The 12,480-nt window shown below is 35.0% G+C and overlaps 2 protein-coding genes across 2 annotated transcripts in view; both read left to right on the top strand.

Moving 5' to 3' along the window:
• Positions 1-8,288, top strand: part of LOC140823408 (protein VASCULAR ASSOCIATED DEATH 1, chloroplastic) — a 32,600-nt gene extending 24,312 nt beyond the window's left edge. Inside the window, exons 9-18 of the mRNA XM_073184741.1 lie at positions 257-297; positions 402-489; positions 602-688; positions 835-889; positions 2,203-2,269; positions 3,940-4,039; positions 6,829-6,890; positions 6,981-7,023; positions 7,169-7,446; positions 7,810-8,288. Of these exons, the coding sequence (XP_073040842.1) occupies positions 257-297; positions 402-489; positions 602-688; positions 835-889; positions 2,203-2,269; positions 3,940-4,039; positions 6,829-6,890; positions 6,981-7,023; positions 7,169-7,446; positions 7,810-8,052 (1,064 nt within the window). The 3' untranslated portion in view covers positions 8,053-8,288. The remainder of the gene's footprint in view (positions 1-256; positions 298-401; positions 490-601; positions 689-834; positions 890-2,202; positions 2,270-3,939; positions 4,040-6,828; positions 6,891-6,980; positions 7,024-7,168; positions 7,447-7,809) is intronic.
• Positions 8,289-10,049: 1,761 nt separating this feature from the next.
• LOC140823407 (pentatricopeptide repeat-containing protein At2g45350, chloroplastic) lies at positions 10,050-12,208 on the top strand. The gene has a single exon (XM_073184740.1). It carries the CDS (start codon positions 10,143-10,145, stop codon positions 12,042-12,044), a length of 1,902 nt encoding a protein of 633 aa, XP_073040841.1. The 5' UTR covers positions 10,050-10,142; the 3' UTR covers positions 12,045-12,208.
• Positions 12,209-12,480: the final 272 nt, after the last annotated feature.

The raw sequence follows: 12,480 nt of genomic DNA, 5'->3' as shown, positions 1-12,480 counted from the left end.
GCCACAAACTGGTATTATTTTACTTCATGAATAAGTTATGTTATGGTGGTTTTCGAACCATATTATATCTAATTTTGTTGTAAAACCCCATTACTTTAGTATTTTAGGACAGAGCTTATTTGTGATCTCCAAATGTGCCTATTTGACCGCATTTATTAATTTTCAGCCATTTTCACTGTTTCCATGACATTTTTCCAATTTTCTGTTTTATTTCGTTACTGTTTCAACTATATCTTGAACCGGGGATTCATTGCAGTTCCTGAATGCTATACCAAAGTCGCGGGATCAAAGTTTCCGGTATTTTAATTTTCCTTCGACATTGTTAATCTATTTATTATGATTTATTTTGATGTTGATGTGATATGAGCTAGTAATTTTTAACCAGCGATATTTTGTTACAGATTCCTGTAGAGGAGTTTTTTCAGCTCTTTTTGTCAGATAATGGGGCTAGTTTCCAGGAGTCGTTTCATAAGAAATGCGGTGATAAAGGTTAATGGGTGCAGTCATTTGAAAATATTTATTCAAATATCCTTTTTATTTTGTGTATATTTTGGGTGACATAAATTGCACAAACTTGTAATTTTGTCATTTTTCCTTTCAGATTTCAAGTGTTCTTCATGGCAGCGTCATGATAAATTTGGGCACATGTCTGAGGTGTCTTTTCAACACCCAATTAAACTTTATCTTGGTATGTCGTTTTTCAAGTCAAGTTATATCAGAAATGTGCCAACTTCAATGATACTGAAGGTTCTTTTATCTGGACATACTGAAAGGTAGAAAGATAACAAGTGCAGTGGTATGCCATAGCTTATTCTCTCTTTTCATCATTGCCAGGTGCAAGATGTGGTACCTGTAAGCAGATTCAAAAATATAGAGTTTATAGGAACAAGTAAGTGACCGTTAGTATATGAATATGTAAAAAGTGATTTTGCATTGTAATTATTATATCACTTCAGTTGCAAACCATTTGAAACATTCAAAACCTACTAGCATTTATAAAATTTTTGACAAACTTTCCAAATTGATGGAAGTGGCTTGTGACTGATAATTCATCCTCTTACCTCATTTAAATCATATTGATTCCTGCCAAGAAAACATAAACCTGTCTATCTCCTCTTGTTTCTTAGCATGATTCAGTTCTTGCAATAACATCATCATCTGATTATAATTTAGTGGTGATATCTCAGGTTCCTTGTTTGGTAAAAAATTTGAGAGGAATTCTCTAGATATGAACATGCATCACTGTTGCATCCCACGCGTCTTTAGCTATATGAATGGTTTCCCGATGGTAGGCTCCATGGAGTTAATCACGTATAGACAAGAAGTTGATAGTTTTGCTGTTTTTTTAATTTCACTGATAAGGTAGCCAAGCCTTCCTTTGCCGTAGAAAATCAGCCTCACTGATTGAGCCTACTCCTAATAATTTTTTGCATTCAACCTGTTAATAGTGACCTGAAGAGTAATTCAGTTATCTTGAGTGTTGAATGAAACAGTCGGGTTAAGACTAGTCGACATTGAAAGCCTTCTCTGCCCCCAACTATAGTTTGTTTAACACCTGTTGTTGCAGTCTTTACCTTGACTGAGTGCTGATCACAAGCCTAGGGCTCTGATACCATGTAGATTTTAGGAAAGAGATGGAGAAAAGTTGACTATTTCTTATTTATTCATGGGTAAGCGTGCATACAAATAAATAGGATCAAGAGAGCAATTTTAGGGCTAAAGGACCATAAAATCATAGTAAATTTGAAAAAAAATCGAATTCTTTGATTTATGGTTTCCCAATTTATTCAAATAACAATCCCTTAACTAACATCCAGATTTATTATAAATGCTACTTACAACATTTCTAATCTAATCCTTCTTCTGTGAGAGACTCTTGATACTTGATAGACTGAAGTCCGAACTAGATAATATTCATGATCTGCAATTTCTGAACAGATGGGCTTCTTTTAAGTTGTCCCATGGCTAAAATCAATTATGTTTGGCTCCTAACTTGCACGTGAATTGTGAGTTGATGACTCTTATATGCATGCAGACTGCTAAATTATTATTTTCTGATGTACCTTAATCATTCTGTCAAAATTAGTGAAGTTCATCTCTGTGGCAACTATCATTGTACAATCTTCCTTGTTTTATTGCTTTCTGGTGGTTGTTTGATATTGATTGGCCTTACAATTTTCCTTATATACCTAATCATGCCAGTCATTTGATTTTCGAAACTTCTCAAGTGATCAGTGATGTGCCATATGGGGACTACTTCACTGTGGAGGTATGGATTTGTCTTGATGTTATTTAGAATAGTTGGATGAATTTGTTTTGTTGGGGACACCTGTTTTATGTTCCTAAAATATCAACTTCTTCACCATCTACGTAGTTTATTTGAAAAATATATAAAACAGAGAGATGTCCACACCACAAGATGGCCCATTTCCAGAACTAAGCTGAGACAAACTATTATATGTGTACCTATTTGAATAATTCTTTTTTCAATTTGATCCAAAGTTGCATCAATCATAAATAGTCACGCCTCCTTTTTTGCTTTCCTTTTTCGGTCTATTTCTCAACAAAATCTTGTTCTTTCTTCCTGGCAATTGAGAAGAGTCAATTAATCTCTAGTATCAACCTGAGTAAAATAATAAAATCACTTTTAAGTTTCACATCCTTTCTCTTGTGCATCATCAAATATGGGTTACAAGAAAATGCGTGGGATGCGGGTTTGGCTAGAAACGTAACGTTTAGATGCCCATGGAAGTTTATTTCCCGGATATACCCAACTTTTAAGCAACATACTTTAGTGAAGGTGAGAGGAGGGAATAGAGTAAGATTCTGGGAGGATATTTGGGTGGGGAACGGTTCTTTCAAACTTTGTTTTCCAGCTTTATTTCGGCTGTCATCTTTTCACAATTTGCCTATTTCATATTTTGCTCAATTTGATAATGCATCGAACAACCATTCTTGGGATTTTCATTTCATAAGAGGGGTGAGAGTTGAGGAGTTAGACGAGTTGATAGGGCTATTAGAAGTCTTACAACCAGTGAGATTAGTTGAGGGGGTGGAATACTTTATTCAGTGGAGTGGGGATTCGTCGGGTATATTTTCAGTTAGCTCCTTCTACGAGTGTTTCTTCTCTGATAATCTTTATCCTAAATTCAATCTTTTCGATGCTATCTAGAAAGTCCCTGTACCGAGCAAGATTCAGCTTTTCTCTTGGACAGCCTCTCTGGGTAAATTACCTACCTCGGAGACGATTCAAAAAAGATGCCCCAAGTTGGTGTGTTCTATGCAAAAAAGATTTAGAGACGCAGGACCATTTTCTCATCCACTGTCCATTCACGTCCTCACTGTGGGTTAAAGCGTTGCAAGAGATGTGGTTGTTGTGGGTGATGCCTAAAACAACAAAAGAATTATTCAGCATGGATTTGGGACGGACTACGGGTAAGAGAGGTAGAATATTTTGGCAAGTTGTGGTTCAGTGCATATGTTGGACGGTGTGGTTGGAGAGAAACCAAAGAATTTTCGAAGAAACAGAGTCAAATATGGACAGATGCTGGGAGAAGATAAGGATTAACGTTGCCGTGTGGATTGGAATTCACAAAGAATTCAAGAATGTTTCAGTTTTTGATTTATTAAGACAATGGGATTATGTGCATCACTAAATTTTCCTTTTAAATTGTGCTTAATTAGGACAGTGAACTTCTAGTCCACTGCTGTAACACTTATTATTATATCATTAATAAAGTATTGTTTCCTATCAAAAAAAAAACATGCTTCACCACTCCCTTTTCATCCTTAAATATTATCCGCACAAATATGAAATATCTATGATGGAGCTCTCATGTTACTTGCGAGAACTATTCACTTGATCTTTCCTTTAACCTATTGGCATTAATATGTCAATGATGCCTTTTATATAGTCCGTTTCTGATCCTCCTTTGACAGGGGCGTTGGGATGTGGAGAGAGATGGTGATGATTCACAGCCTGGCTGCTTGTTGAGGATCTACATCGATGTCTCTTTTTCCAAGAAAACCATGTGGAGAGGTTTGTCTTTGCGATTTTCTTATGCTTTACAGGAAACCCATGTTATTTTGTGCGAAACTAATTGCAAGACTTTATTTATCATGCAATAACTTGGGTCTGAAACCATGTCTTCACAGAGTGAAACTTTTTATTTGGATTCGAATTGATTGGGAATAGTTGTTTCTCTTCTGATTTTGTAAAAGGAAAATTTGTAAAACAGACCTACAAACATACACTAGGCCTATAAATTAAACTGCTTCTTTTGCAAACTGTATTCAATTTGCCAAATGTTTTCCAGGCAATCATGTCATATGAATTGTGATTCCATACAATCATGGGCTGCTGAGCAAGAAACGATTTTGGTTCTGTGCTACTTGACATAACTCTGACAAAATGAAACTTTGATTTTGTAGAATGCCTTTAAATTAAAACCAACAGAGACCTGGATAATATTTTTAAAATGTATGCTGGATCCTGAACGAGAGTTTTTGGGTGCAAGGTGTTGAATTAAATTAAAATCTCATTTTTTCTTCCATTGTGAGAACTGGATAAGTGCCTGGACCATGACTTTGTAGCATATAGGTGAACATCAAGTAAGCTACCCGTGATCTTGATGACAGCTACCATCAAAAGGGACAGCAAACCATGAACATGACTTCATAGGGTACTCACTCCCAGCTGCGTCAATAACGGCCCTGCCAGCTGGTAGGCTCAAGCAACCCTAGGCTTGGGACTTCTATAATACAATAGCAATGACAAGAATGATTAAAATAACAATAATAACAACAAATAGTTACAATATCTATGTTAACCAGAATCATAACAATAGTTATAGCTGTAATTTTCTAGCTATAGTAGTAACAAAAATTATGGTAATAGTAATAAATATTAAAATTAGTTTCCTTTCAAATAATTTAATAATTATAGAGTAAGTATTAAGTTTCAGTGTTAATAATAATTGTAATAATAATGATTACGATAATTTTTTTTATATAATAATAGTATTGATTACAATAATATAATAATGATAATAATAATAATCGTCGTCGTCGTCATCATCATCATCATAATAAATTATATAATAACAACAATAACTATTGTATTGTAGTTTCAAAGCTGATAACGGTGGTTATGTTAATACTAATAATATTAGTAATGGTCAATATTTAATTATTTTGTAAGAGTGGTGATTTTAGTAGCAATAATAATAGTCATATCGTTAAATAAATTAATAGGAGCAATATCAGTGATAATAACTCTTAACAATTCATTATTATTGTTGTTGTTTCTATTATTATTTGTTATTAGAATAATAACAATATAATAATAATTATAATGATATTAATATTAACAGCATTATCATAAGTTACCACGATAATGTTAATAACGATAAGAATAATTAAAGTTCTAATTTTTCATAATGTTTTGATATTTGCCTCCAAATACCTCAATTTAGAGAATGTAGAATTTAGTGAAGGAAAACAATTTAAGGGAATGAAAGAAGTTGAGGAAGAATAGTTAGAAGATATGGAAATGAAAATTGGAATGGGGAGTTCACAATAAACGAAGGATACGTGGTTTATTTGATGAAAGAATTGGGAGTGAGGGGTAGGGGTATTTATAGGCGAAATTGGGAGCTGGATCGCCATAATTATTCTGCCCCAGACCCCAGTAAAATCGATCCTTTCAGTTTGTGAACTGGTTCATATGCTATATATTTAAAAAGGACTGTAAAAATCCTCCAGTTCAACCCGCGAATTCTGACAAATATTGTTATAAAATAATGAGAATCCACCAGATGAACCAGCAGAATGTTATAGTTTGTTGATTGGCCAGGATTTTTATATTCTGAACAAGGAACCTGGAGTGCGACCACTGCAGATATTTGATCCCATTCAGCTTGTGCCTGGTGACCAGATTTCCTTCCATACCTCATCTACTTGTAATCATTTAATGGGCGTTGGTGGCAGCGGTTTTGGTGGGGGATGAGGAGGCAGTTCTAGGAACATAATTTGGTAATAAACGTAGGATTCTGAGGTGTTTTGATAACTTATGAAAAAAAATGAAATAAAAAATTATGTTCCACTGCTTTACCATGTGGACAAGCAAAAGAATACAGGGAAGCAAAACTGTACCTACACCACTTTAGGAACAACAATTCTATGACGTAGAATGCAGTAAACTAGGACAAAAGAAAAGTAATCGGATCTGCAAATAAGGATTAATGAACTGATACAAATTATGAAAATAGGTCCTAAAAATGAGGGAACCAATTTTGAGTAGATTCACACTTAAGTCACCACGTAGTCTAACTTCTTTTAAATTGATTTGAACTCCTTTCAATTTACCCATCACACAGAAACAGGTGCAGAGACAGGTGATGTAGGTCCTTTGTTGGTAAAGTTTCTTATGATGATGGTGGCCTACTGCCAGGCTTACTGCGCAGCTTTCTACTATGACTGATGGGTTCTATCTGTTTGAACATGAGACTTGATCAAGCATATTAAAGATAGAAAAGGAACAAAAAGTCTGGAAACTTTAGGATGAAGCAGTGACTACTCTTTGGAATCCACGTCTTTGATGTGTCGCATTTCTTTTTAAATAAATATAAGTTTCTTTTAAAATAAATATATGCTTGTTTCTTCTTAGGCTGTGTAGTTACATTTAAAGTTTATACCCTGGTATCTTATAATGTTTGTTATGGCAGGTCTTTCCATACATTGTGTTTACTTGGTGTTTTGTGCTATCAGGAAGCTTTTTGAAAGTTTTCATTGATACTTGTTTTGAAATACTATTAAATTTTATTTCAGGGAAAATAGTGCAGTCCACAGAAGAAGAATGTAGAGAAGCTTATGCAATCTGGATAGACCTTGTATCCTAGCTTTTTTTGTTTGACTCTTAAATTTTCTTTTTTCTGGAGCTTTGATGGTTTACCTGAAAATTGTATGGACCGTTTTTTCAGGCACATGAAGTTTTGAAGAAGAAGAAACTTGAGAAGGAAAAAGGTAAATTTCTTATTTGAAGTGCCAAAACATCATGCAACCAATTAATGGAGTTCATGGAGCTCATTTTACATTGTTTTTTGGGTGTCGGGCATCTGGAGATTTTTGTTCCACTGCCTATATTGTTACGTATATTAATATATTGTAGAAGGGCGTGCGGCCAACCAAGCTCAATTGGAAACGGGATCAAACTCCGAGATACCCTTGGATTTGAAGCAGAGTGATTCAAAAGTATCTTCAATCTTGCAAGATTTCAAGGGTGTGAATCAAGGAGTCACTAATCCCCCACAAAGAAACTCAATTGATGCATCAGTTGGTTATGTTTTGAGGGATACTTTAACCAAATTCTTCCCGTCTTTAAGACATCAATACTCGCCTTCTCTGCTTCTAGTCATCGCCATAGGCATAATTCTCCTTCTAATGCAGGTAAAACTGGCGATCTTGTGTTGTCATGTTTTTGTTGATGATATAGCTTGTAAATTATATTAACCATAACTATATCTGGGAAAGGCTCAATGAACATGGCGTTCATGTTATTGTATATAGTTTGGAAGATTTGAACTGAATTATCAGTTCGATTACAACTTTAATACAACAAGCACTCAGATTTTAAATCTGTGCTGTATAAATATGCCTTGGAGAAACATTATTGCTTATAATTTGAAGGGGATTTGTGCCCATTTTTAAGCAAAAGGCCATCAGTTCTTATATGCTCTAGCGTCATCGACTTCGACCATATTCTCAAGTTACATTTCGTTTCATTTAACCTTTTCCTTCCCACTGCTGCAGATTAGCATTGTTATTTTACTAAGTCGACCTCAGCAAATCCAAGTGATTGGTCAAGGAGACCACCACACGAGCAGCATGCTAGGAATGACTGCAAACAAAGCAGAGACTCTCACCTCACTGAAGAAGCAAATTAAATATCTCAGGGAAGAGATGCATTTCATTGAAACTATGCTCGAGAAAATGCAGCATGAGCATGCACAACTGAAAGGGAAATTGAAGGAACTCGAGCTATGGAGAAACTGAAGGATTGACGATGTTTTTTGTTTTTGCGGGCCATAAAGTTCTCTGCAAGTGTTTCCGTTTCTTCCTGTTGAAATACTATAATGGTGTTGTATATTGAAAGACCGACCCGGTGTCGTGGTTATAATGCAAAGGGACTTACAATGTAATATTTCAACGTACAGTGTATACACAACACTCTAAACATTTGCTGATTGTGAATGGAAATGGTGCATGGTCACTCAAAGAACTAGTTTTTATGTACATTTTCTCATTAATAGTGAGTAGCATTATAAATGTTTTTTTTCCCCAAAATGAATATATCTGTATTTTAACAATTTAATTTCCCCTTCAACAATATTTGATGGAACTCAACCAAAAATAGCCTTGTTTTCTAATGGGTTTTGGATCACTTGTGCTATAATCGATAAAATAAAACAAATTAATTGATAATGTTGATTGATAAATATTGTTTCTTAAATGATACTTGAAATAGGCTTGAGCGAGCCTTCACACCTAGTTAGACCACAAGATCTATATGTTTCTATTTGAATAATACATATCACGGTTAAAGTGGTCATGAAGGAAACGATGATTCCTCAATAAAAAAAAAATGCCAGCATTATAGCATGAATTAAATCTACACCTTAATTATATTTTATCTATCCTATTTGCTCATGAAATTTAATCATAGATGCAGAATTATCGAACGGAATGTAGGTTTTAAATTATTTTAAATTTGAGTTATAAATTAAAACTTGATATGTTATATTTTCTTCAATGAAATGAGTTTTATTAATAAATGTGAAAAATAGTACAAATACAATTACACTGAGCATTCTCTAGTATCCCTTTCACGGGTTTTATTCATTACTAATTTAAAAAATGAATTGCGAAATCTGCTGAAGTTTTGCACATCTACTGCAAATGCAATGGCGCACGCTGCAAAAAAAAATCGCAGGATTAGCTAAGTATTCGCTAAAAAATAGTACAAATACAATTACACCGAGCATTCTCTATTATCCTTGCGGTGTCTGCTTCCAAACACGGCGGATGTTGCAGCCACCCGGTGACTGTTGTAAAGCTGTCATGAGGGCTCATGCCCACTTTTGACCACTTAAATTTTTGACCAACCATTCTATAAATTGATGGATTCGGACGAGAACAATCCAAACTACATATCCATTTTACAAAAGAATTTGTGTATTTGATTGAAAGAATTGAGTTAAAATTTTGACCACTTAATTTTTTTTTCATTAACTATTGATACTATTTGTTTCAGGATGACAATAAATCGAGGTTTAGAAGATCTCAGTGTTATATACTTACAAACGAGTGAAACGACACATATCTCATCAACAATATCTGAAATAGTTTCTGCAACTAATGATGATATTATTCGAGTTATACGATCAGACACTCTTATTTGGAAGTCATATCTTGGGAATTATTTACGCAGCTGAGTCATGTCATATTTAGATCATATGAGGTTTTATGTTATTTTACGATGTATGTTTCGAGTTTTTTATGATGATTTGATTAATGCTCTTGTTGAGTAATGTCAGCATGAAACACACACGTTCCATTTTAGATGTATTGATGCAACTATCAAATTATAGTCTATTTCAATATTTGGGGTCTGTATATTGATGGTGCATGTAACTAGTATAAATGTTTCACATACCGTTGAACAATGACAATATATATGTCTCGGGTTATTGGAATTTTCGCCATCGCCTTTCAAATGTGATCTCTTATCTATGACCGTTTTATATGATCATTGTATGTCTGCACTTATTGAAAAATTTAATTGATTGAATAATTGAATTGCTTAATATTGTATTCAAAATTTTATGTTGTAGTAAAATTTAATAATTGAGGTAGTAAAATTGTAGTAAAATTTAATAATTGAGGTAGTAAAAATTCAAATTTTATAATTGTTTGAATATATATTTGTGCTAGGAAAATTTTATTTTTGCATCGTAATTTGCTTAGCAACTGGGCCCAAAGTAAGGCCCAACAGGATTACCGATCATTAGATAGGCCGTTGCATATCCGAATCTCTTGGATACAGTACGTGAAAGCACTTCCTACGACTGGACCATTGATTTCTGATGCTGGTGTCTGTGAACTCGATCCAGCCATGGAACTCCGCCGTCCCAATTCTCGATTTTGCTTCAAAATGCAAAACTCAGACGGAAATAAACCAAATTCATGCAAGTTTAATCGTCACTGGGAATATGTACAACCAATCATTGATATCGAAAATAGTTCTTGGTTCCGCATTCTCCAAACACAAACCAGTCGTTAACTTTTCAAGACACCTATTTTTTGAAAAGAATTACAAGGATTTATTTCTCTGGAATGCCATTATCAAGTCATTTTCGCATGGAGACGAGCCTGAGTACGCGTTCAATGTGTTTGCCTTGATGCTTGTGAGTGGGGTTCTGGCGGACAAGTATTCTTTTTCTTTGGTTTTAAAGTCATGTGCAAGATTGGGTTTATCAAATAAAGGAATGCAGATTCATGGGATGATGTCGAAATTTGATTTTAGGTCGGATGTGCTTTTGCAGAATTGTTTGATTTTTATGTACGTAAAATGTGGGTGCATTCACTTTGGCAAGAAGCTGTTTGATGAAATGCTTTTTAGAGACTCTTTTTCATATAACTTGATGATTGATGGTTATGTCAAACACGGGATGGTGACCTTAGCTCGTGAGTTGTTTGATTTAATGCCAATGGAAATGAAGAATTTGATAACCTGGAACACAATGATTAGTGGGTATGTGAAATCTGAAGATGGGTACGAGTTTGCTTGGGAATTGTTTGATAAAATGCCTGCAAAGGACTTGGTTTCTTGGAATTTGATGATTGATTGTTGTGCAAAGAATGAAAGGATTGAAATGGCTGGCACCTTGTTTCAAAGAATGCCAAAAAGGGATGAGGTCACTTGGGCTAGCATGATCAATGGGTATGCAAGAATGGGCAAAATTGAAGATGCTAGGAAATTTTTTGATGCTATGCCTCGAAGGGATGTGGTTTCTTGCAATGCAATGATGGCTGGGTATGTTAACAATGGATGTTGCATGGAAGCAATGAAAGTGTTTCATGATATGTTAAGTGTGAGTGGTTGTGATTTGGCTCCTGATAGCGTGACTTTGTTGACTGCTTTATCTGCAACTACACAATTGGGTGATGTGGATGAAGGGATTGGAATCCATCATTACATGGAGGAACATGGGTTCGCCGTCAGTGGAAGACTTGGTGTTGCTCTAATTGATATGTATGCTAAGTGTGGCAGCATAGAGCAAGCTCTGGACATCTTTGAGGGTGTCCTCCAAGAGAAAAATATCGATCACTGGAATGCCATGATTGGTGGATTGGCTATTCATGGAATGGGTGATTTAGCTTTTGATTTGTTCATTGAAATGGAAAGACTTACCATAAAACCAGATGAGATCACGTTTATCACCATCTTGAATGCTTGTGGACATTCTGGAATGGTCAAGGAAGGTATTATTTGCTTCGAGGCAATGAGAAAATTGCACAACATAGTGCCTAACCTGCAGCATTATGGGTGCTTGGTTGATATTCGTAGCAGAGCAGGGCATGTAGAAGAAGCTGTAAGAATCGTCAAGCATATGCCAATTGAGCCAAATGACGTAATTTGGCGAACGTTGCTAAGTGCATGCAACAATCAAAAAAATTTTGAGCTTGGACTGCCTATTGCTAAGCATTTAATTGGAATTGATTCCTACAATTCGAGTTCATACATACTTCTATCAAATATGTATGCCCAGTCTGGTTTGTGGGAGTATGTTAGAAGAGTTAGAAACACGATGAAAGAAAGGAATGTGAATAAGGTTCCAGGTTGCAGCTGGATTGAGTTTGATGGAACAGTACACGAATTCTTTGCGGGAAATACATATATTCATCAAGTAAAGGAAATTTGCTTGTCTTTTGGTTGCTTGCCACAAATTATTTCTGCCGGAAGTGAGAGCATGGTCCTAAAGTAAAGATGGGATAATCATATCTCCTTGATGATGCTGTGTCACGGATACTTGGACAAATATCCGGAACAGAAGTCATTTTTGTGACTTTTTGTTGTATATTTTCTCTGGATAATTGCCATGTGTTCTACGACATCTAACATGTTCCAATAAATTTTTGAAATCACGGAGAGTTCGACCCTTGTTCTCTCTCTGACAGATGAGCAATGAGCCATCGATTATTCAGTCATGACGACAGAAGGTGTAGCAGCATCAAGTGTAATTGTTGTAGTTGTAGTTGAAATGTATGTATGTTAGTTGTCTCTGTATAGGACTTAGAGAATTCATATATCGAACAGAATGCGATGTGAAAAAAGCAATTCTATGGAATGTATCAAGTTTACTCTCAACTCCTCCGTTATGCAAGTCCATTAAAATCAGTTTTAATAATTTAGTCAAAAAT

The sequence above is a fragment of the Primulina eburnea genome, chromosome 2, assembly GCF_022965805.1.
Source record: "Primulina eburnea isolate SZY01 chromosome 2, ASM2296580v1, whole genome shotgun sequence".
NCBI lineage: Eukaryota > Viridiplantae > Streptophyta > Magnoliopsida > Lamiales > Gesneriaceae > Primulina > Primulina eburnea.
The sequence above is the reverse complement of the archived record's forward strand: the minus strand, read 5'-3'. Positions and strand labels throughout refer to the sequence as shown.

Bases quoted from the DNA above. Each gene is read 5' to 3' on its own strand.
- LOC140823407 (XM_073184740.1), top strand. From the start codon at position 10,143: ATGCTGGTGTCTGTGAACTCGATCCAGCCATGGAACTCCGCCGTCCCA.